Raw genomic sequence first — 26,281 nt, forward strand, 5'->3', positions numbered from 1 at the left:
TAACCGACATTGCACAGGAAATGTACATAGGCCTGCCAAAAGAAAAGAAATATTTATTGCATAAAAAAAGGTAGAGCTTATTGGAAGACTTAATTTGCTACAAATTATTTCTGTATAAAAGTGCTTACCAAGAGCTTATATCGAAAAATTATGTTTTCCAAAATAATCTCCACGACTGTACATTTTCTAGAATGTAGTAACAAAATTTTAAATGGAAAACAAAAATTAGTAGGAATTATTTCTGTATAAAAGTGCTTACCAAATTTTTTTATCGAAAAATTATTTTCCTTAAAATGATCTCCAAGACTGCACAGTTTCTAGAATTGGGTAACAAGAATTTGAACCTATTTAATATAATTTATATTTAAACAATTGGGTTTATTTAAATTAAATCGAGAAGCTTAACAAATAAAACCTAAGCATTGTTTAGTACTTACTGAATTTTTTGTAATAAAAAACAAATTCATTGCTTGCTAAATTACCTAGAATGTAAAACAACATAAAATTTTTTTTTTAAATTGAACAAATTATATTTTTACTTGTTTAAATAATTTTAGTTATACCTACCTTTTTTTTATTGGGAAAATGTTTACAAATGTTGTGGGTAACGTTTTGACTCTTTTTTTTGAAATTACTTGAGCAACTGCTTGATTAATTTAACCGACATTGGAAATGTACAAAGGCCTACAAACAGGTTCACTTATTAAGCAAACTTGAAAAAAAGAACACATGGCACCAATCTGTAACAGGTCATTAATCGAACCCCAGTTCATCTAATATTCTGGAAAATACTCAAAAACAATGTTGTTAGTAAAAAATTTAGAAAAATACTAATAAAAATAAAAAAAATTTAACCAAGGTTGTCATTTCTATGCATTTTAATAGGCATTATAAAACAATAATATTACCCAAAATAATTTAATAAAAAATTACATTTCAATTTTTTAATTTACTTGTTTAAGCATACTTAGCACTTCTTTAAGAATAGCAATATAAGTTTTTTTGTTTGTATGTGTAATATATGATAAACAAATTTAAAATTATACACACTTCATACTTGATGTAATACATATATACAGACCCCCTTTTTTAATTGTGTATCATAGTCATAATAGTATCGTTTACAATCGTTTATACCATACACACATGCCAGAATGTTACATTACAAAAACAAGTAAGCTATTTCGTGACACGCCTGTAGCACAATTCTGCATACGATTTCTAATAATAGACCCAATTTAACGGGTTCATTCGTTTAAAAACTTTTGACAAAGGTTTACTGTATAAATTATTGTACTAACATGGAATATTTATTAAAATTTTAAAGCTTACAGCTATGTATAATTTTTTTTCTATTGAAATTTGAATTTCTTTTTTTGCTTTCTTGAAACATTTTTTATTTCAATGTAGAATTTTAGACACAGAAGAATCATGTTAAGTTAAACAAAATATATTTAACTTTGGATGTCAATTTTACCATATGCCGTGTATTTATTAGTGTGTGTCATATTGGGTTTTTAAAGAATGACCACAACATAACTTTGTAGGAAGAAAATATATTTGATTTTGCATTTAAATTATGCTATATATATGTGATTGTAATACCTAGTGTGTGTTAATTGTGTATGTTATGCTGGGTTCGCCTCGAATGACCACAACATAAACATAAAATTCATCCTAATATTTATTTGCAAAATTAATTTTTGAACTTGATGCGAATTTCCATTTTTGTTTTTTAAGTCTTTGTTTTTTTTTTAAATTGTTAGTTTTTAATGTAGATTATCATCATTTCAAATTTCTTGCTTGTTTTTTTTGGATATTCATCATTTCAAATTTCCTGCATGTTTTTTTAGGATATTTGACAATGTTTTCGTTTAGGTTTAAACATTTGTATTCCAGCTGTTTGACATGATAAAGTAAGCACCATTTACATTAGAGCATTGCAACAGGATGTCCAAGTTTTTTTGAAGAACCTCAAGTTTTTTTAACGCCCGATGTTCAATCTTTGGACCACTGCAGCAAGTCAGCAGTTCTAGGTAGTTACTCATTCTTCCTGCATTGGTAAACTATAATTTTTTTTTCAAGGCATGCTTAGATGAAATCCAGCATGATTTTTGGTGTATTGCCTTTTTTGTGATAAAACAATTCAATATTTACAATGTTAAACTTTTTGATTGTTCACCAGTTATTCCAATATTTTCTGGGTACATATTCCATAAAATTGTTTTTTTTCTGTAGTAGAATTCTTTTGTTATAATATTTTTTTTGGTTTTCATTAATACTTTGCTTGTAGATGATGATCTGTTTGTATATTGTTTCTTCAAGTTTTTAATTTTGTTTAAATCATCACAACTTCGCTTGCAGTTTTTATTAAAATAGTCTTTTTGAATTAATTTTTTTGTTCTTGATGCATTTGCAAGATTAATTCAACTTTTTTAGCTTCTTGATTGCTGTTAATTTTATTTTTTATTGACCATAAATCAGTTTGATTTTAATGGCAAAATCCAAAATTAATATGCAAATAAAACTCAATGGAATTCAATGTGTTTTTGTTAAGGTTTTGAAAAAAAATAGTATGATATTATAGTGGGTACTCCAGGAACGACCACACTATAATATTTAAAAATATAAAAAAAATTTTAAATGTTTTGTAAAAAGATTTTTAATATATAGTAGGTACTCCAGGAACGACCAAACTATAAAATTAAAAAAAAAGAAATAAAGAAAAATTGGAAAATAATTAACTGCAGTGTTGGTAAAATTCTTTTTTTTATAAAATAACATTTTAAAAAAAATTTATAAAAAATTTTTAATTGGGTAGCATAGCTATAAGCTGATTACTAAAAATTATTTAAAAATGATAAATTCATTATTACATTTTTCTTTTTTAGTTTGTTGGTTGTTTAGATTTTATTAAAATTATAATTTTATTATTTTATAATTCCATGCTAGTGCCTTAATCAGAAATATTTTTAGTTATTTTTTTAAAAAACCTTTGTCAAAAGCATTTAAACGATTGGTTTCCCGTTTTTATTAGGGTCTATTATTAGAACGCGCAGCAGCATGTGTGCTACCTGCGGACCAGCAAAATAACTTACTTGCTTTCGTAAAGAAACATTCTTAGAATGTGTACACAGCACAAATGATTATAAAGATACTTTATGACTACTTTACACAATTGAAAAAAAAGACCAGTAAAGTGAATGACATTAGGCATAAAGCATATATTATTTTTAAACATGGTTATATACAATGCAAATAAAAACATCAAAACACTATTGATATCTATGATAACCAAAATTAAGTAACCAAATTTATTCGATGTTAAGTTGGGTAATAAAATTAGTCTGGAATAGGAGGCATTTTTCAGCGTGCAAGCGTTAATTAATATAAAAAAATATAACAAAAATTCTGCAAAACATGATTAACGCATATTTTTTTTCTAATTCTGGTATAACTATTAAATTAAATGTATATAGTTAAAACAACACAAATTTTAAGCGTTTTAACAACAAAAATTTTAAGCATGCACGCTGCCTTGCTTTCCAGACTGGTTTTAAATAAATTTAAAATCTTTAATCTTACCTTGGTTATAATACCAGATTATACTACTCACTTGTTGACACTAACAGATTGTTTGTAGGCTCCAAATAAATTAGAGTTCAGTAACTTTATCACACACATTCAGTGAACCAACATTGAACAAACTAAGATCTGTTAAAAAAACTTATTTAATACAAAAAAGTAAAAGCTTAATGTTAAAGTTAAAACATATACTATTACAAAAAAATTGCTTTTAGATTAAATTACTGATTTATTAGCAAAATATAAAAATTAATCTATTTTAACTATATTTTATTAAAGTTTACTGAAATTTGAATAAATGTAATTTTCTTATACTTAACTTTTTGTTTTTTTTCTCATAAAATCTTCTAGTCTTCGTTTAGATTTTCAAGTAATAAAGAATATTTCCAACAAAAGCTTTGTTTTTTAATATTAAATATTTAAAATTCCAACAAAACAACTATTCCATAGATAAAGTCAAACTTTGCTTGTGTTATCAGCAAAATGTGCGAAACTTACACCTTTTTACTGATAAGAAATCACGTGTTTAAAAGAAAAATCATAAATACGGTTTCGGAAAAACAACTATTACGTCATCGACCCAAGATAGTTCACACGAAACCAAACTTTAAAAATAAAAAACAATTTTAAACACTTTTATTACCCCAAAAATATTAGAATAAATAATCTGCGTATAAGTTATCCGACGCCTAGCTGTCCGCGCGTTTAGTTATCCGAATAAGCTGTCCACGAGCTTAGCTATCCAATGTTGTTTCCAAGTAACTTTATCGGTTGCAAAAAAAACAAGTTGAAAAGTTTGTTTTTGATTTGTTTAATTTATTTAACTATTGGCAGGGGTACCTAAACCGTTTACTATTGCAATGATTTTTTTTTGTTATCAAATAATTAAAAAGTAAAACTAAAAATACATTTTTAGACTTTTAGACTTTGACGTTTTAAACTTTTTTGTTGATCAAAATGTCGTTAGTTAACTTCACTTGGTCTGAAATTGCGTCGATGAATGCGCCTCGTGTTTATGCATCAGTAACATGTTACAACGGCTTAATTTATGTAATCGGTGGATGTGATGAAAAAGGGCAACCCATCAACACACTAGAAGTATATGACGTAAAGGAAAATACTTGGACCAAGTTAAAGAGTATGCCCACAAAGCGAGCTGCCCCTATTGTTGCCTCGATAGAAGGAAGGATTGTCGCAATTGGGGGAGTAGGTCCTACACAAGCACCAGTTGATGCCGTTGAAATTTACTCAATTGCCGAAAATAAATGGAAACGTTTACAGCCATTATCTGAGCCTTTGATGGGAATGGCATTTTTCTTAAAGGATAATAAAATCCACATTTTTGGTGGGATGGCAGTGGATACAAATCCACGCGACCATTTCAAGTGTCTTGTGATAAGTTCCGCGAACGAAAAGTGGCAAGCTTTTCCACCCATGCCGACTGCTAGATATGCTGCAACTGCATTTTACCGGAACAGCAATGGTTACGTTCTTGGTGGCCGCCAGGGTAAAATCCCTGTTGCCTCGTTCGAGGTGTACAACTTCGACTTCCGATCCTGGGTCGTTTACCCCGATATACCTAGCAAAAGGGTGTTTCCCTGTTATGCAAACACCGACAAATATTTGGTGTCGGTCGGTGGGCTGCGTCAAAATGCACAACAAGGTTTCTGCGACACTTGTGAGATTTATTCCGCCGAACAAAACGAAAAAGGTGACTGGGACACATCTAAGAAAATGTCGATTCCGACGAAGCGTGGAGATTTTATGACCGTTGTCGTCGACAACCAAGTCGTTGTTAGCGGTGGTCTCGGCAATGATGGAAAACCGATGAAATCCACCGAGATGTTCGATCCGACAAATAAAAAGTGGAAAAGATTGACTGAAATGAACACAGCAAGAAGCACGGCAGCTTCCACTGCATTTCAGGGCAATTTGTTTGTGTTTGGTGGAATTACTTTGGAGGGTCCTTCAGGAAAATGTGAAGTTTTTAGACTTCCAAATCAAGGTGCTAGTCAATAAATATTAACACCAACACCTTTAATTTTCTCTTTTTAGAGTTTAAGAGAATACTGAAATGTTACTGAAAACCAGATGCCCAAAAATGCCATTTTTCTGACAATAAAATCGCTTTTAGTCTGACCCTCTATTAAACCTATTAAACCCCTCAACCCTACTCTGTAAAATGGCAAAATATTTTCAAAAAATATGTTCAGTAAAATGGTGTTTAGTAATATGCTTTTACCAAAGTTGAAATGTTACTGAATAGGCCGATTTATTTTTTTATATCTTAAATAAATTTAAAAAACAGGATCCTATTTGTTGGAATGCCAGTTCAATAACTGATACAAAAATAAATTAATTTATTTATTTTTTACAAAAATAAATTAATTTATTTTTTAAATCTCTTTAAAAAACAGGATTATATTTGTTGGAATAATAGTTCAAAAACTGATGTTTTGTATCGAAAACCTATTGTTGTAAAACGAAATTATGATACTTTTTTAGAATTTTAAATTTCACGTTTGTTGTATTTTATCATAAAAATCTATTTTTCTATTTTGTTGCACTATTTCTAAAAGTACTTCTAAAACAATTTGTTTCTTTTTTTTTTATATATTTTTGAAATTAAAAATATTACACCTTCATTAAAACCCAATCTATGTCATCATAAAATATGTCAACAATAAATTTAGTATGCAAATCTACCTGTTACATAAATAAATTCAATTAGATGATACTCCTACAGTTGAAATTTTAATTGTCGTTATATGGTTGCAATTTTTGACCAATATTTGCCCCTAATAATTTACCCGCACCACAAATAGCAGTTTTTTTTATTTTGTTGAATTATATTATTATTTCTTCACATGACATTTTTGATAACTAAGTGAATGCATGCACCCTTTATTACTTTAAAATTTACAATAATTCTTAAATGCATATTTTCCCTATTAACTTAATTTATACCCATGCTTGTTTGTATTTAAGCAGTAGGTGCATAGAAACCCTTTTTCTTTTTTGTAAAATGTGTTGGTGAAATGTAATGCAGTTTGGGGTATGTAAGTTTTAACATAACTGTGACATAGACTTAAATGTAAATAAAATTATTTTAACAATTCAGTTTGTGATGAGTAATATTGTTAGAAATTAAAGAGCTGTTTAAATAAAGAATTTTTTCTTTGTTAGGTTATTTTAGTTTACATAAATTATTTATCCTTGATGTGGTGGCTAAGTTGATTTCTTGGATAAACATAAGGCTACATTTATTCTAACATAGGGTCAAAATTTATGGCCAAACATAGCATACTGTTTATATCTCTCAACCAAGTATCAAATTGACTTTAGTAGTTTAGAATGTTATTAATTATATTTGCCTGATATTTAAGCTGCTGATTTATACAGCTTTTTTTGAAGTTCCAGGCCAAATGCCAAACACTTATTAAAAAAAGATTGTTAAAGTATGTACTTTTGTGTTAAAATTTAAAAAAAATATAAAACACAGTCCTCAATGAAATTTGTGATTAAGTTAAGATAGTTGAAATAGATTTTCAACTTATCATAATAAAATATAAAAGAAAAATCCTTACTTTCTAAGTGACTAAAATTTAAGGTTCTTAACTTAAAGTTTTATGTGCTTAATGTATATGTTAATGGTATTTAAATATGAAATCCCACCGACCCTTTCAAAAAATTATTTTAAATAAGATCAGAAATTGGATTGTAATAATATTTAAAAACTAAATTCAAACAAAAAAAATTCAAGCACCCTACAGAGAATAAAAAATCACATTTTACACAAGTTTAAAAATTAGACATTTTACATCAAAGCAATCATTTGCAAGAAAGTAAAAATAAAATTAAAAGGTAAAAAGAAATTTTAAATAGAATAAATTTAAAGAAGCACGCTAAGCATATTTCATTAAAAAAAGGCATAATTCGAACCAGAAACTATAGAAAACATAACACACCAATTCAAATTCAAAAATGAATTAAAAATAAAACACCTTTTTTTTAAAAATGTTAAAATCTAGGAATCCAACACAGCCAGGTATTTGCGTTCAATAAAAAGCGGCAAAATTTTGTGCCTACAATTAAAAAAGTGTTTAATTAGCAGTTTTTATAAAAGCCTTATCTCCTAGTGGTTAGAACACTTAGTTTTACAACAAGATATGCTGGGTTCGATTCCCACTGCTCTCATGCTGTAAGTAAGGCGCTATAAACAGTTTAAACTCCTACTAAGCCAATACTTAATCAGCAGTTTAATTTTAGGCAATTATAATCTATAATATCCCAAACTGCCACAGGCAACTCGAGACTGGGTCGGAGTATCTGATGTTACTCTATGTTTAAGTCGCGCATTCAACCTTCCCACATAGAGGATAAAGATATATTCAAAAAAAATATATGTTAACTTACCTGACTGGTAAAAGAAGCAAAATAAGAACTGGAAAAACCATTTTGAGATAAAATTGTGGAGCGAAACCAAATCCAGACACAATAACAAGTTGAACAATTTGACAGAGTGTGAAGAGGTGTAATGTACGTTGGGGGACCTTGCGAACATAATGGTTTGGGGGATATGAACTCTGTATCAAAAGTTTGTTTATATTTAAATAAATTTACATTTAGTAATAATTTAAAAATGATTTTAGTAAAATTATGATCTCTTTTTTTAACCACTAAAATGTTGTTACATTTAGTTGGTTTTAATCACAACATAAGAGTAACATGTGTTCATTTGCATTGCTATATTGTTTCAGGTATAGCAACTTTAAGTGCATTAACATTACTTTTGTGTATAAAATAATAATATTTACCCCTTCTGTGAAGAACAACAAAAGTCGATCAAAAAATTGGTTTCCAGCAAAAGATGAAAATCCAATAAACAAAAATAATCCCTAAAATTTTAATTAAGTACTGTTTAGTATATTTATTTTTAATTTTTTTTTTGAATTTAAGCTTTTTTTTACATTTAGAAATAATGTGTCGGGTTGAATGACTAAGTATATTAACTGATTACCAAACTGTAAATTATTCTTTAGGCATCACAGAAAACACCATTAGCTCCTTATATAAAGGGTTACAAAATGGAGGTAGTTAGAATTAAATCCAGATTGTATACTGCACTAAAGGAACAGAATATACCAATTGGGAATCAAACCAAAGACCTTACATGATACTTTATTATGTAATAAAGTCTTGGGTTTGTCCCCAATTTAATATTTATTTTAGTTATTACCTGAAGCACAGCAACAGGAATATACTGGAGGATGGGAATAAATAAAAGAGAAAGTCCGATCAAAATATGAGAGAGGATTGTTGTCAGCCGAGTTTCTCTTACTTTAACAATCCTGTAAAAACAAAAACAGAATTTAAATCTTTTTTTTTAGTCTTTTTTTTATAACCTTTTAAAAATTATTGTTTTGTATTAAATCAATTTATGATAATATGTCAAATTAAAACAACCGCACAGATTACAATAACCAAATTAACATATTGTATGCCCTTGTCTTCCCAACTCTCTTAGTCAATTACACAAATTATTGTACTTTTATTGTAATTAAAATTATTAAAATTTAATAGTTTGAAAATCTGTTTAAAATTTTTTATCATCTTTGTTTAATTAATATTTTTTACTTTAACAAATATGATCAAAAAAATTTTAAATTTAAAGAATATTTTAAAATAAAAACAGTGCTTACTGATCCGTGACGGTCCCGACCCCCGAGACATGTTGTTCCACATCAGCGAGTGCTTTGACATGGAGGGGTGAGTGGGGTAAAGCTGCATGGACCCAGGGAAGTTTAAACAACGAGAGGAAAATGTTGATAATCGCTACAACGAGCAAGTCCCAGTGGTAAGCTGGTCCCTTTTTTAATCTGGGAAAAATTATATTTTTTTTGGGTAATTATTTATTTGTAAATTTTAAGAATAACTTTTTAAATTTTGTTAATTTTATATTTTTATGATTTAATATAAATGTTAGATTTTCACAATTTTGCATGTTGTTTTTATTTATTGTTTTATTTTTACAGAAAATAATTTACAGTAAACCACATGTTCATATTAATAATATACATTAAAACTTGGTGAATGGTATTTTTATGTTGAACTAATTAAGTCTATAAAATAAAAGAATTTAGGCTTGCATATATTATCGCAGGTAAATGTTAGTTGAGAGTTGCAATTATATTTTAACTATTAAAATTGTGACCGGTTTATTTAATGTTTATCAATTTACTAAAATGTTAAAATATTAAACTGCCTTTTTCTTAATATTCTGTAGTTGTTTTAACATATACAATTTGGTTTTATAAATAAGAAGTATCATTAATTTTTTAAGTATTACAAATTGACTAAAAATGTTTTAAATTAAAGAAAAAATTACAAAAATATAACAGCACAACATTAAAATAGCTTATTATTACTACTAGCATTACAAATAATTGCATATAATATGAACTTAATGGTTGTTAATTTGCATAAAACATGCAAAAATAAATTTAAAAAATCAAATATTTAAGAAATATTTTAAGCAAAAAGTTATACAAGTGCATACAATAAGAGCTAAATATTTAAATTAGATTTAAAGCTTTAATTAGCTTAAAAAGAACTAAAAATTAACAAAAAATGAAAAAATCAAATAGTCTACAATAATTAACTCATACTTAATGGTAAAAAATAACAAAAAATTTAAATTTATAAGAATAATTTTAGCACAAAATTAAAAAAAATAGAAGAGCCTCCAAAAATTAAAGTTTTACAATTTTGCTGAGACTTGGTGAATTTTTTTCAGCCATTCAATCAATCCTTGATTTAACTTATAAGGCTGATCTTGCATGGTCCAGTGGCTGCAATTATTAATATGAAGCCTATCCAACTTTGATACCCTTTTCTCCATCCCAATTGTAAACTCTGGCTTTAAAACTCCGTCGTTCTCAGCAGTTACCATCAAACCTGGGACCGAGATTTTGCGATGTGCAACAGTTAACCTCCATTTCCAATCAGTTTCCATGTTTCGATACCAATTTAATGGACCACGGAACCCATTTTTCTTGAAATTTTCAGTGTAATATTCTAACTCTTTTTCGGTTAACATTCCACCTCTTTTTATCTTATCCCCTCCGACTAAAATCCCTCCTTTTGCGCGAACATTTGAGGTCGAACCCAGGATATTTTTGGATTTATAATCATTTGCACCTTGTAAGAAAATGGTCAGAGTTTTTTTGACATCTTTTTCGAGTTCTTTTTCTGCGACTCCAGGAGTGTGAAAGTAAAGTTGATAATCAAACACCCCGGGATTCTTCAGCATGCTTTTAAGCGGACTCTGCTTAGGGTTAACCCCAAAAAATGGGGTATTTACCCCACAGACACCCCTAAATCGATCAGGGTAATGCAGGGCAAGATTCCAAGCCAATTGGCCACCCCAGTCATGGCCTATCACCGTAGCAACATGAACCCCTAGTACATCCATCAACCCAATAACATCTTTGCTCAACTCCTCTTGACAATATTCATGTATCCCATAAGGAGCACTGCTGTCGCCATAGCCACGCTGATCGAGTGCAATTACTCTGTACCCAGCATTAGCAAGGGCTGGAATCTGATGTCTCCAACCAAACCAAAAATCAGGAAAACCGTGAAGTAGAATCACGACCGGTCCTTCTCCGAGCTCAACATAATGAATTTTGATGTCATCACGTATTTTCACAAACCCATGGACCAAATCCTCAGGCAGAGTAGGAGCTGGAAATAAAGGACTGTATTTGACTTTGTCCCGTAAGTTTAGACCAGTTATTTTCTCCAGTTCCATCACTGCTTCAAATGGGTCGGTTACTTTAATAGGAGTGATGCCAATGTTGGAAGCAGATTTTAAGTTGACTCCAATATCGTCGAGAAAAACCGTTTGATACGGACTCACTTTCATTTTCCTACAAGCTAGCTCGTAGATTTTAGGGTCAGGTTTTCTTAAACCCGAGTGTGCGGACTGCACAACTTCACTGAAGTAGTTTCTTAAACCTGCGACAAATTTTAAAGTGATGATTTTATCGTTTTTATCATCAACGATCCAATTGTTGGTTAAAACACAAGTTTTAATTCCATTTGAGCGAAGGATTGTAGCCGCTCTTAGAATATCTTGGTTAGCAATAGATTCAAGTTCTGTAGATGATTTTTTAATTGATGAAATTCGTTTAAAAAGCTCTTGAGCTGAGAATTTGTCGCCTAAATTCAACCCCTTTTCTTCTGCAAGTTTCTTTACTTCAACATCAAATATGGGAAGAAATTCAGAGAGTGTGTATTCACCTTTTTCCAGTTTTTTGAATGCTTTTCCATTGATAAAAACCTCCCTCAAAAATGTGAGGGGTAGTTTAAGTTCTTGCGCATAATTAGCAATTTTAATCTGGGGTTGGGGGATAATAACCCCCCCAACATCAAATAAAACACATTCAATATTTCGTACCATTTTAAATCTTTTAAACTGTCTGTTAATTGATGTATATATAGATTTAAACATCTAAACATAAATGCTTTTAAGTAAATTTAATTTAAACAAGCTCTTAAATTTGAGTTTGCAAGTCATGCTAAGTTGTTCATTAACTAATTTTCATAACTTCAAATTTTAATAAATTCTTTTATATTATTCTTAATATTCAGCTAAAAACTTATTTATACTTTTTGTCTACACCACCTTAGATTTAAACTGAATTTAATGTAATATATTAATCTTTTTTTAGTTTTTTGTGATAAGTTAACCATAAACTTATTGTGTAAATAAAATGTTTGGAATTTGCTGATGAAGCAAAAAATTTTTAAAAAGAGAGAGAATTATAAACGAGAGAGGGTCGTTACGCTTTAGTGAATTTGTCGACTCATTATTACGCAACAATCGGCGTAGAATGACGTTGAAAAACGATCGCAAATTTTAAATTTTCACAAACAATTTTTTTAATATTACAATTTTTTGTAAAACAAAAAATAACACAGGATATTTTTTGGAACATAAAAAAAATTTGTACACAATAAAAAATTCCAAAAAAAATTCAACTACCTATAAAGTAGTACTGTGGTGTAGTTGTTGAAACACTTGGCATTACTACACGAGGTCCAGGGTTTGATCCCCAATGCTCTCATGCTGTAGAGCTTTCGATTAAGGCGCTATAAACGATATAAACTCCTGCTGAGCCAATACTTAATCAGCAGTTTAATTATCGAACAATTATAATCTACATAATATCCAAACTGCCACAGACAACTCGAGACTGGGTCGGGGTAACTGATGTTACTCTATGTTTAAGTGGCGCATTCGACTTTCCCACATCAGAAAATAAATAAATATAAAAACAATATTAACTTACTTATTTTCTGGGGCGTTGACCAGGGCAGCCGAAACATTTTGATCGACGAAGAACAAAATACTTAAACATAAACCCAGTCCTACTGCAAGAAAATGTCCTTCTATAGAAACACCGGTAACGTTGGAAAACTCGAATAATATCCCACTGTAGTTAAACGCCTCCACTTTAAAAAGAAGTAGTAGGTTAAATTATATAACAACTAAACAACATTTTTATATGTATCTATATGTATTTTTGTGGATATCTTTACCCTTGATGTAAGGTCTAATGAGCGACCTATACATAGAGTAACATCAGTTACTCCGACCCAGTCTCGAGTTAACTTTAGCAGTTTGGGATATTATAAATTTTAATTGCCTGGTAATTATTCTGCTGATTAAGTATTGGCTCAGCAGGAGTTTATACCGTTTATAACGTTTTACTCATATTTGTTTGTAGGTTATTTTATAGGAGAAACCTTACTTAAAAACAAACTATGTTAAACTTCCAATAATTTTACTTTTTTAGTTTTTAAGGTGAAAACAAAACGGTATTATCACACAACAACTAAAAGCCCCAAAAAAACAAAAAGGAAAAAAACGGGTAATTATAATCTATATTCCAAACTGGCACAGGCAACTTAAAACTGGGTTGGGGTAACAAATGTTACTCTATGTTTAGGTCGTGAAGTTGACCCTTCCACATTAAGGATAAATAAATACAAAAAAACTGGCAAATGCAACCCGTGACTAAGTCGGGGTAACCGATGTTACTTAATGTTAGTTGACCTCTCCACATTGAGGATAAATATTAAGAATAATAAACTTACGTTGTATTCCTTGAAACACGAATGAGCCAATAAATGAGAAGAAGATAACAGTGATAGCAAGGGCATAATCCTTCAGTATTTCTCGCTTTGTAGACGACAGGAACTGACTAAAACAAAATATTTAATAGAGTTTAAAACCAATTATAATAAATTTTATAGTGTCATTAAAATGTTTTATTCAAAAGTTTTTTTTATTATTTTAGATAGACCTATGTTTTAAAAGAATCTTCCTACATTGAGGATAAAGATATATACAAAAAAAATTTAACTTTTTTTTAAAACTCACGAATCTTCGAATCTGAGCAGAGTCATCCCCAGCCACAAAGTTCCCAACATTAAAAACAAAAATAAAACTGAGTTCTCCGGCCGGAAACAAAAATCTTTCGACACACAATCCGGAAGTAAACTCTCTACGCTGGAGGTCGTGTTCGATGACGTCACACTCGCCATTGTCGTCGCAACAGTAGTCGAATTCATGACTAAAATTAATAAATTAAAAAATTAAAAACTTTGACAATTAATAAAAATTCTCAATTTACATTTTTTTTAATTTCAATTAATATTTTTAAACTAATTTTTTACCAGGAGATGTCGTTGTTGATGGAAAATGATAATTTTTCTCGAAATCTAAAAAATGAAAACAATTTAAATATCCTCAGGGCAGAATTAAAATAAACCGTGTAATTATTTTTTAAACAAGTAGTATATAAAACATGTTACTACTATAAGCAAAAAAAATTAAAACAATAACTAAATTTTATAAATATATCTTTAAGAAAAAAACATTCTTAAAAAAATTTGCAAAAATGTTCTGGAAATCTGTAAATATTTAAATACAAAGTTTAACTTATATTTAATAATCTTACTAATTTTTGCCGCTTTAATTGCATCAGCTGTAAATGCAAGAGCAATAAAAAATCCAAAAATTTCCTCAGTCGACCTAAAATAAAAACATTTAGTTGAAATATTAAAATACCGACAGCATGTCTTGAGTTCGATCCCCACTGATCTCATGCTGTAGCGCCTTTAAGTAAGCTGTTATAAACGGTATGAACTCCTACTGAGCCAGCACTTAATCAGCAGCATAATTATTGGGCAATTATAATCTATATAATATCCCAAACTGCCACAGGCAACTCGAGACTGGGTCTGGGTAACTGATGTTACTTTATGTTCAGGTCGCGCATTCGACCTTCCCACATCGAGGATAAAGATTTATACAAAAAATACTAGTCAATTAATCACCCTATAGTCGGCATTTTAACTCTAAACCATTATTGCCTGCAATAATTCACCTGCGCGCCACAAAAAATGTTTAAAAACTAAATTTTATGATATAGTTAATACTGCTAATATGACGTAACAACCACGAAATAAATCAAATAACACATGATTACCTTGACGAGTATTTCATGAGTTTACTGATATTAAACATGGATTGAATAATAAGAAAAACTCCGTTCCATATTCCAACCAGAGTGTACATTGATAAAAAGTTTAAGTTAAACGTCTCACTGACCAGAAATACAACTGCAAAAAAAAATTAAAAGTAAAAACAAAATAAAAAACAGAGATTTAAAAAAATTAACCGTGGTTCGGTAGTTTTGTATAATGGTCATAGCATCGGACTACGAGACTACGAGTCTGAAGGTTTCGGGTTCGAGCCGCACCAATGCCACACTATTCGTCCTTGAGCCTGGCGTTTACAGATAGCTTAAACACACCAAAAGGTTTCGGGTTCGAGTCGCACCAATGCCACACTATTCGCTCTTAAGCGCGGCGTTTACAGATTGTTTAAACACACCAAAAGGTTCCGGGTTCGAGCCGCACCAATGCCACACTGTTTACCCTTAAGCCCGGCGTTTTCAAAAAATTTGCTAAAGAAATAACTTTCTAGAAAATACTTAAATTTGGCAACGAAAATGTTATAATTTTCTACAAATACATTTAAAGAAAAGCAATAACCTACCTTTAACATAGAGAGCTAGAGGGGCAGTTGTAAGTAAAACAAGCATAGGTTGTCCACTAAAAAATGCGAAAAACAATCCACCAATCGTTTGAGATAAAATACAAGCTACAACATCTAAAAAAGAGTTTTTCAGTATTTAGAAATAACATCCACAATTTAAATTAAATAAATAATAATACAGTTATTTTTTTTATACTTTATAAAATTTTAAAATATACTGTTTTCTTTTTTATTTTTTAAATATATAATACAGTTTTAAAGTAATCAAAAATGTTTCGTTTTTTGTGCGAAAAATTATTAACGATTGTTTAACAATACGTTACATTTTAAAAATGCCACGCAACTCGTTAAGTGTTACAAAAAAACGAAGATTATGACTTGAACCTAATAATTGCTCTAAAAATGCGACCTCATTTTTAGCGAATCGTTTTTTAAACGTTAATTCGTACCTTGCGTTGGCTTAAAAAAAATAAAACAATGCAAAAATAGCTAAAAGAACATCTTTTTTTTAATATAATAAGAATAATAACCATGCCGAAATATTTAAAATAAATAAATCCCAAACTACTGAAGGCAACTCGAGACTGGGTCGGAGTAACAGTTGTTATTCTATGTTTAAGTCGCGCATTTGACTTTCCCACATCGAGGATAAAGATATATACAAAAAAAATACTTTTATTTATTTTTTACCAATTTGTCCGTTTGTATTTTTCTCGTACAAAGTACCGAACGCAATATCAGGAAGGAGACAAGCAAAATAAAGGAAAAATACGGTGGCCACCAGTTTATGGATCGTATGTTTGCCCACAATACCTAAATAAAAAAAAATGATAAATAACAAAACACTTGGCTCCACTACATGAGGTTGTGGTTCGATCCCCACTGCTCTCATGCTGTAGCGCCCTTGAGTAAGGCGCTATAAACGGTCTGAACACCTGCTGAGCCAGCACTTAATCAGCAGTATAATTATCGGGCAAATATAATCTATAATATCCCAAAATGCTAAAGGCAACTCGAGACTGGGTCAGGGTAACTGTTGTTACTTTATGTTTAAGTCGCGCATTCGACTTTCCCACATTGAGGATAAAGATACATCAAAAAATAGCAAAATGTTTAAAATACTTCAGCTTAAATAACAATTATTAAAATTTAACGTATTTAGTCAACTTTCCTTATATGCATATAAACAAAACTTAGAAAATCAAATTTGACGTAAAAATTAACATTCTATGACGTCATTAAGTAAGAGATTATTGTGTATAATGAGCATTTTTGTTACGAAAAATTCGATCGTTGATTTAAATTTTGTTAATCCGTTATAATATTGTTTTTAATATCAACAAAGTTTAAATATCAAATATTTAATAACATTAACTCTGACGTCATAAAATTTTTTCCGAAAATCTTCTAATAATTTTTATAAAACAATTTAAATTTGCTGCAAAAATTAGCATTGTTAAACAGAATTTTCAAGACCAGTAACATGGTACCTACCATTTTTAAAGACAGATCATTAACATGGTATTAACCATTTATTAAGACAATTCAATAAAATGGCATTAAGCATTTATTAAAACTCACCAATCAAATAATTCTAACTTTTTTTAAAAAAGGCCAATAAAATAATTTTAACCATTTATTAACCAAACCAATAAAATGGTACCTTTCATTTGTTAACCAAACCAATTAAATAATTTTAACCATTTATTGAGACAAACCAATCAAATTGTATTAACCATTTATTAAGACAAACCAATAAAATGGTATTAACTATTTATTAAAACAAACTTTAAAAAAGATACTAAACAATTGTCAAAACAGACCAATAATATGGTACTTACCATCTTTAAAGTCGGACCAATAAAATGGTATTAACCAATTATTAAGACAAACCAATAAAATGATACCAACTCTTCGTCACAATAAACCAATAAAATGATATTAACCTTTTATTAAAACAAACTATAAAAAGATTCTGAAGACATACCAATAATATAGTACTTACCATCTTTAAAGTCGGACCAGTAAAATGGTATTCTTCGTTTTAAATCATCCAAAACTCCGCGACCAAAATCATGAAAACGATAATCTTCAAACTAAATAAAATCAATATTTTGTGTTAACTAAAACTCTGTAGTTTTACTAATGTGACGTCATACAAAATTAAAATGACGTCATGACATATTAAATGACGTAATTAGTGCGTATAAAACGTCACAAACACTTTATTTTGCTAAATTAAAAACAAATACAATGTTTTATGACGTCACAAAGGCGTAAGCATGACGTCACACACACTTACCTCGGCTTCGTTTCCGCCTTCATGGTCGTCGGAGAACGACTCACTCAACTGTTTCTTATACTTCACACTCTCCAGAGTGAGAGCTTCCTTGAACTCAGACTCACAAGATGCATCGAGAAGTTTGAGTCTGAACTCATCGTTGCACATGATGGAGGAGAAGGTTCGACCGATCTCAACCGCGTTTTTAGTGAATTTCTAAACATTTTGGATCAAAAACTCGGTTAATTTTGTTACCATATCACTTTTAGGCGATGTGTTAAAGTTTTATTAGAAAGAGTGTGCTGTTGTGATGTGTTTAAGATATCTTTTTGAGCTAGCTTAAAGACGAACAGTGTGGCATTGGTGCGGCTCAAACCCCAAACCTTTTGTATAATATCCTAAACTGAAACAGGCAACTCGAGACTGGATCGGAGTAACTGATGTTACTCTGTTTTGGTCGTAAAGTTGACCTTTCCACAACGAGGATTAATGTATATACAAAAATTGTAAATTTATTAACATTATCAACAGTAAAAACTCCCTACCTCTCTTCTGGGAGCTATCACAGCGAGCACAAATTTAACTTCTTCACATTTGTTTCCCAAATTTAAAGGGTTCTTCAATCTAGCTATCCCCACGTGACTCTTCTTCAACATCGGCAACGAACATCTACATATTGTGACGTCATTATAAGATTAATTGTGACGTCATTATAAGATTAATTGTAACGCCATTATAAGATTAATTGTGACGTTACTATTAGGTTTATTTGTGACGTCATTTTTATGTTTGTTTGTGACGTCATTTTTAGGTTTACTCGTGACGTCATATTAGTATAATTTATTAGGTCACTACTTTGTTACGTCACTATTAGTTTTTATTTATGACGTTATCGGTAATCACTTGTGACGTTGACTTATCATTCATTTCGTCGTTACTTTGTTACGTGTATTTATGACGTCATTAATAATAATCTGTGATAATTCAAATTAAAAAACTTACAAAGCCGTGATCCACGTCTCCTCATAATCCGCACCCTCCGCTTTATATCGAACTCCTTGGATTGTCTCCCTCAGTTGATCGACCGAAGCTACTGTTAATATATAATATAGAGTTTGTAAGTAACTCGTGTGTTTGGGTCCGGTAGTGTGATATACCGGTCATATGACATCGGACTACGAGCCGAGAGGTTATAGGTTGGAGTCGCACCAAAGCTACACTATTCTCCCCAAGCCCGGCGTTCATAGATAACTTAAACACACTAAAAGGTTTCGGGTTCGAGCCGCACTATTGCCACACTATTCGCCCCAAGCCCGGCGTTTATAGATAGCTCAAACACACTAAAAGGTTTCGGGTTCGAGCCGCACTAATGCCACACTATTTGTCCTCATGCCCTGCGTTTACTGATAGCTTAAACACACAAAAAGGTTTCGGGTTCGAGCCGCACCAATGCCACACTATTCACCCTTGAGCCCGGCGTTTACAGATAGCTTAAACACACCAAAAGGTTTCGGGTTCGAGCCGCACCAATGCCACCCTATTTACCCTTAAGCCCGATGCTTACAGATAGCTTAAACACACCAAAAGGTTTCGGGTTCGAGCCGCACCAATGCCACACACACACACAAGTATTTGTATAACTTAAGAATTAAACATGCCAGCAGTAGGAATCAATAGTATGACCTAAGGTTTACATTACAAAGGTCGAGCAAATTCTTAATTTCGTTTTATATTTGTTAATTAATTAAAAAAAACTTAAATATTTTAGCGTTATATAAATTTAATTAAAGTTTACGCATGATTGCACTCACGTGAGTTCTCCCATTCTTCCTGAAAAGTGAAGAAGTTTTGGCCCGCTTGTGACGTAATAGACTCATCAACATCCAAATCTTTCTGAAGTTTTTTCAATAATTCGTCAACAATAAGTTCAAGACCTTAAATCATTTAAATACAAAGGTTTAACAAAAATTAAATATAAATTTATCCTCGATGTGGAAAAGTCGAATGCGCGACTTAAACATTGCCCGATAATTAAACTGCTGACGAAGAAAATTGAATACAATACGCTTATAAATGCTAGCAGTACACCTATTACAACATGGAAGCAGTGGGAATCGAACCAAGAACCTACAGAGCAACAGTTATAATTTCGATTTTGCTAACTTTACAATTTCAAAATTTGCATATACTAACGTTTACTTATAATTAAAAATAATTTAAATTATTTACTACACAAGTTAGTATACACTTAAATTAACCAAAACTTTTAACTTACTCGTATGAGGTGTATCTAATAACACAACTGGTTGAACCAAGAACTTTTCCAAATCCTTTCTAGCTCGAATCTCATCCTTAAAATTTTTGAGTGGGAGGGTCTGTAAAAATAAAATTTTGACAAAATTTAGATCAAAATAAAAAAAGTACAAAAAAAAAGAGATTTTTAAAACAAATATATATTTTATGATATGTCAAAGGTGGGAATTAAACACCAGACCTTAAGTAAGTAAAAAAGAAATATATTTAAAATTACCTTTCTTATTTTAAGAATAAGTTCTCTATGATAATAATCGCTTTCTAAAAATAAATAAAACAGATTTAAATTACGTGACTTCATCATTGTGTGACAAGAATAAAACATGTTCTGTGACGTCATAAACTCCACAAACTTGTGCTACCTCACAATATAAAGTTACCTATAACAGATACTGTTACCATGTTTAGTTATAATTAAAGTCAGGTTTAAAAGTTTATTTAATTTAAGATGTAATTTAATATTGAGCTTATTGTAAACGAACTTAAATAATCTTTTATTTTAAATGCCGACTGCACGACAAATTGTAAAGGGTTTATTCGACCTTATATTTGGTCCGGTTTTTGTTTTCTAGTTTATATATAATACAGTTAATATTTGTAAATTTTACTAAAGAAAGTTCAGAGTTTGATCCCCACTGTCCTCATGTCGTAGCACCTATAAGTAAGGCGCTTTAAACGGTATGAACTCCTGCTCAGCCAATATTAATCAGCAGCTTTATTGTCAGGCGACTATAATCTATAAAATTCCAAACTGACACAGGCAACTTGAAACTGGGTCGGAGTAACTGATGTTACTTTATGTTAAAGTCGCACATTTGACTTTCCCACATCGAGGATAAAGATATATACAAAAGAACAATAAATGAACCAATCACTGACCGGTTTTTAAATCACGTGACTTTCCAACACTTCTCACGATGCCCACTGAAGCGCGGCGATTATGTAGATTGGTTGGTGACGTAGTTTTGTTGACCTTGAAATCTGTCCCGATGACGTCATTAGTCAGCTGTTCAGCCGATATGACGTCATCGTAGTCGAGACTGGGATTAAGAGAAGTAGTTCGATATCTGTAAAAATAAAATAAATTTTTTTTTGTAATTAATTAAATTTTAATAATTTATTATTTTTAATGTTAATATTTAATTTTTATTTTAACAATCTCTAGAATATTTAAAATTATTTAATTTGTAAACAGTTTGCTCAACCAATATAATTAAATGAGGTTTGCGTTGTTTTATTGTTTATAATATGATTAATATTTAAATAATCAACAAATAATTAAATATTATTTCATGTTAATAAATAAGATTGCGCATAAATTGTTCAATATTTGTCAGTTTATTTATGTATATAAACAATAGCCTGAATTTTTGCTCGAAATTTAACCGAATGCGTAATATTTTTGCAAAATATATGAATAAAAATAATTTTTTTTATAAATGTCCTTTTGAATCAAAATTGATGATAAAGTTTCAAAGAAAAAAATCCAAATATGTATATATATAAAACACACAATAATCCAACCCTATTTTGCTTTAAAAATTACCTAAAATTGCGCAATAAATGCGCAAAATATGTTAATAATAAGAAATATTAGAGATTTTAATTATTGGAATTCCTAATAAATTGAATCTAATAGTAAAGTTTTAAAAAATGAGATTTATAAGTATATAAAACACACAATAGCTCAACGAAACCGAATCAAATATTTGCAAGGTTAAAATATTGTGGTTTCAATACCAAGTAATAAGTTAAACATAAAAGCTCTACCTCCGAATTGGAATTGTTATTGTTCTCCTACCCGACCAACTGTTGCTCGGGTATATTTCTTTGCTTTTCATATTTATTTAACAGATTTTAATCCATCTTTTTTCTATGCTTACAACAACAATATCGTTAAATATCTGCCTTTATTTATATACCAGCCTACGCGGAAAAATCATTATCAATTTTTTTTTAGTTAAAATTACTACATAATACTGTTATTTTTTTGCATTAAACTAGAGTTTGATAATATAGCCTAATTCTTTTATATACATATGCACCAATTTCGTATCAAACCGGAAAATATATTTTTATATTGTTTCTATTGATAATAAAAACTTTTTTCTATTAGTTCTATTGTAATAAACAATAACTAAGCTTACTATGTAACATTCTATACAATTTAGACTGCATTTTAAACAACATACCAACCAAATATGTAAATATCTATTAAGTATTAACATATGGTAAACGGTTTATGTTAATAGTATTAACAGGTCTAAATTGTGGCTCTTTATATTGTTGGGCAATATCCGGTTTAATTAATCTTGCATTATGAGGTCATATTACGCTTATTGTTATGATGAAACAATTACCTGAGCTATTAAAAAAAAAATATATTTTTAATATTTAACTAGGCTTTTTTATTTTTTTCTTATTAACTTAAAAAGTTTTATATTTTATTGGGTAAGGGTGTGCTGTTGTGACGTAAGCTATCTGTAAAAAACGGGCTCAAGGGCAAATAGTGTGGCATTGGTGCGGCTCGAACCTAAAACCTTTTGGTGTGTTTAAGCTATTTTCTAAATGCCAGACTTAAGGGCAAATAATGTAGCATTGGTGCGGCTCGAACCTCAAACCTTTTGGTGTGTTTAAGCTATCAGTAAAAGCCAGGCTTAAGGGCAAATACTGTGGCATTAGTGCGGCTCGAACCCGAAACCCTCTGGTGTGTTTAAACTGTTTGTAAATGTCAGGCTTAAGGGCAAATAATGTGACATTGGTGCGGCTTGAACCCGAAACCTTTTGGTTTGTCGTTTGATGCCAAGGCCTATGACAATAATTGTTACGCCCCTGGTGGTCGACACGCCCCCTTTTACGATAAAAACGATAACGACTAAGTAAAAAGATTACATAAAACGCAATATTTAAGTTGGGGGTTTTCTAGTAATTTATTAACGACAATATTTGTTTTTAATTGTTTGCAAGATGACGTTCAACAACTTAGTGTTTTTATAAATTAAGTTTAAACTAAACAGCATTCGAAAATTTTGATAATTGTTAAGTTACTAAATATATTTTTTACTAAAACCCATATGCTCAAAAACGACATTTTATAGATAGTACAAATTTTTCCAATAACCCCCTTTTTAGCCTAACATCTTTACTAAAACATGGCCAAATAAATTTTTAAATTATCAAAAATTTCGACCTTAAATTTCGGTTAAGCGTCGTTTTCGGTAATACAAGAAAATGCCGAAATTCTTACTTTTTATGTACAAAAATTTTATTAAAACAAAATAATTTTGTTTACCTATCACCCTTTTCATTCTTCAAGCCTTCTTCGGTGGATCCCCTAAACACCACTCGTACCTCGTCGTTCGTTATATGACCATTAGTCACGTGATTTTCATCGTTATTGTCCTCGAACACTGGATTGTCGTAATCTTGTCCAGTGTTGTCTGAGTAAAAAAACAATATTTTGATAGTGACGTAACAATTTAATCGATTTAATAATACAAACAAGATATTTTGAAATGGTAAATTGACTTTGTTATTTTAATTGAATAATTAATTTGTAGTATAGCATAACTTTTAAATAATAATGACAATACATTTTTACCACATCGTGCTCTTATTTAATACTAGTTAATTTAAAAAAAAAAATTTTTATTTTAAAAGAGTTAGAAATTTAAAATATTTTTTGATAACAAAGTCAACTATACATTTATTTTGTGCGTAAATTTATTTATTTTTTAAAATTTTTATTTTAAAAATTAAAATAATGATTAGGTTAGCAATATACAGAATTAATAAAAAAAAAACATTTTAAAAATGATAAATATGAGTTTTTACAGTTTAAAAAGTTTATGTAAAAGTAATAAAAAAAGAGTAAAAAAGTTTTTTTATTTACCTTATAATAGTAGTAAGCTTTATGTTAATAGATAACATATTACGTCGTTAAAAAATTTTTAAATTATCAAAAAAAGTAAATTTATCGTAAAAACATTTTTATTGTGCAAATAAGTTTATAGCATGCTATTAAACGTCAATTTTTGACTGTCATATTAAACCCTTTTTTTAAGCATGTAGTAAATAATAAAGTTTATTTAGTAATATCTCTTACCTGACTTAGGTTCATTTTTCGATCCAGTCATTTTTTTTGCTTAAGTTAAATCACAATCTGATAATTTTTTCTTTTTTCGTTTAAAAACTGTTAGTTTAATGTTTTTCAGATCGTAATGTGAATGCATACGTGAATCAAACTAAAAATATAAACGTTTAATCCTGTTTAAACTTCACTGTTTAAAGAATTAGTGTTTAACATTTTGTTTAACCAAATTGTGGGTTCTATTTTCAAACATAGCATGAAAAACGAAAACCAAATATTAAATATCCTTATCAGAAAGCACTACTCAAGGTCAAATACCGACACGAAGGTCATATACAAATATTAAAGCAATTATTGGAAAAGTATATATTGAAACTATTTACAATGATATGCCCTATCCTAATATTAACATATTGTTAAGGCACCTTTAAAAATACAACATTAACTCCGGTTATAAATTTATAAACAACAAACAAAATAAATTGCTTTAGGTCACATCAAGTGCCAGTCAATAGGTCTAAAGTATAGACCATTTGTGTCCATTTTTATATTCTCAAGTGGTATTAAGTTTTTACATGGGCTTTACTCCGGTTTTATCCGTTTGCAAAATAGGCCATATAGGTACGTTGGTTATGCTTCAATTACTGCACGCTGTGAAATTGCCGATTTTTAGAAAATTGCGGTTTATTTCGAGTTACTAACAAGCGAAAATTAAACTAGAAATGCCCCATTTATATATAATATACTGCACACACATTAAAACCATAACACAACCATTTTTAATTTAAATTTTTAAAGTCAAATTTCTTAAAATACATTTTTTTTAATTTCCAATTGCTTGGTAGAATCGGTAACAGGCGCATAATTAATTGCACCAATTACTTACTTGCGAATAGGGGTTAATTTGACACAAAACAGGCTTCAATCGTGGGAAAGAAATGTAAAAAATGAACAAAAGTGAATCAGTAGGCCTACTCGTGCTCACCTTTTATTCCTTTCTTCTTACTTGTTTTGTGACGATAATCTTTGTATCTCTGCTTTTGTTATATAATAAAAACGAGCTAAAATATTTGTTACTTCTAAAATGTAATTCTATTTGGCTGTAAACCGATAAAAAAGAGTTTAAAAACTGAAAACAGTTCGCTAACAAAAAACTGAAAATTTTTTTATTTAAAACGACAAAAAAAAATAACTTTTATAACACCTTATGACGTCATAAACAATTTTATAAATTAATGTTTCCCTGACATAAATTAAATTATTAATAGTTTTTTAACATTGCAACTCTATTTTAAGCTAAATAGCAATTTAAATTCAATAAAAAACTATTTCTACACATCTTAAAACAAAAAACCAACTAATTTCAGTTGTACACTGTATTGCGCAATCATGCTGCGTTACACTACAGCTGGTCGAAGTAGCCGACAGTTTGAGCACAAAAATCTCGCCCATCGGTTTATTACTGTAGGCTACTTTTTTTCTTTTCCTTGTTTAGAATTTAACCGAGGCGAACAAAAGGAGAAAACAACAACAGGGCTACGCCATCTTGAAATTTAATTCTTGTGGTTAAAAGGTAAGTTTTCATATTTGAAATATTAAAATTAGTAAATAAGTTTTAGCTAATTTTTTTACCTAATTATTATCTTTTTTAATTAAATTATTTAGACCTAAGTAATCTAAATAATATAAATTTCGTTTAAGTAGATTTAATTTTTACTTTTTTATAAGTTTTAAAATTTGATAATTTTATTTTAGTAATCTTAAATTTTTGGTTACTAAGAAGTGTATAAAGTTTAAGATTACAAATTTCGTGCGAAATATATTTTACTCAATACTGCGATCTAACGGAACAAAAATTTGACAAACTAATTTAAACAAA

At 29.7% G+C, this 26,281-nt stretch overlaps 3 protein-coding genes across 3 annotated transcripts; 1 reads left to right on the forward strand and 2 right to left on the reverse strand.

The window, feature by feature from the left end:
- The first annotated feature begins 4,505 nt into the window (after positions 1 to 4,505).
- On the forward strand, positions 4,506 to 6,661 carry LOC145741941 (kelch-like protein 40). The gene has a single exon (XM_082559639.1). The coding sequence runs from the start codon at positions 4,543 to 4,545 to the stop codon at positions 5,602 to 5,604; it is 1,062 nt and encodes a 353-aa protein (XP_082415765.1). The 5' UTR covers positions 4,506 to 4,542; the 3' UTR covers positions 5,605 to 6,661.
- On the reverse strand, positions 6,331 to 25,504 carry LOC145741940 (solute carrier family 4 member 11-like). The gene is made up of 24 exons (XM_082559638.1): positions 25,388 to 25,504; positions 24,418 to 24,556; positions 23,605 to 23,752; positions 21,192 to 21,379; positions 20,530 to 20,573; positions 20,275 to 20,374; positions 19,811 to 19,933; positions 19,002 to 19,092; positions 18,545 to 18,668; positions 18,021 to 18,215; positions 17,724 to 17,814; positions 16,409 to 16,531; positions 15,719 to 15,832; positions 15,147 to 15,279; positions 14,616 to 14,689; positions 14,332 to 14,376; positions 14,036 to 14,228; positions 13,750 to 13,856; positions 12,942 to 13,104; positions 9,288 to 9,464; positions 8,825 to 8,936; positions 8,403 to 8,483; positions 8,002 to 8,171; positions 6,331 to 7,670 (listed from the first exon to the last, which is right to left on the reverse strand). The coding sequence occupies exons 2-24, from the start codon at positions 24,446 to 24,448 to the stop codon at positions 7,613 to 7,615; spliced, it is 2,685 nt and encodes an 894-aa protein (XP_082415764.1). The 5' UTR covers positions 24,449 to 24,556; positions 25,388 to 25,504; the 3' UTR covers positions 6,331 to 7,612.
- On the reverse strand, positions 9,503 to 12,092 carry LOC145741797 (bifunctional epoxide hydrolase 2-like). The gene has a single exon (XM_082559449.1). The coding sequence runs from the start codon at positions 12,047 to 12,049 to the stop codon at positions 10,346 to 10,348; it is 1,704 nt and encodes a 567-aa protein (XP_082415575.1). The 5' UTR covers positions 12,050 to 12,092; the 3' UTR covers positions 9,503 to 10,345.
- Positions 25,505 to 26,281: the final 777 nt, after the last annotated feature.

Source organism: Corella eumyota, chromosome 2 (assembly GCF_963082875.1).
Source record: "Corella eumyota chromosome 2, kaCorEumy4.1, whole genome shotgun sequence".
NCBI lineage: Eukaryota > Metazoa > Chordata > Ascidiacea > Phlebobranchia > Corellidae > Corella > Corella eumyota.

Coding starts and splice junctions, on each gene's coding strand:
- LOC145741941 (XM_082559639.1), top strand. CDS start 4,543: ATGTCGTTAGTTAACTTCACTTGGTCTGAAATTGCGTCGATGAATGCG.
- LOC145741940 (XM_082559638.1), bottom strand. CDS start 24,448: ATGACTGGATCGAAAAATGAACCTAAGTCAG. Junction 19,093..19,810: donor GGAAGAATGGGAGAACTCAC/GTGAGTGCAATC, acceptor ATATATTAACAG/TAGCTTCGGTCGATCAACTG. Junction 17,815..18,020: donor AAGGCGGAAACGAAGCCGAG/GTAAGTGTGTGT, acceptor GATTTTATTTAG/TTTGAAGATTATCGTTTTCA.
- LOC145741797 (XM_082559449.1), bottom strand. CDS start 12,049: ATGGTACGAAATATTGAATGTGTTTTATTTGATGTTGGGGGGGTTATT.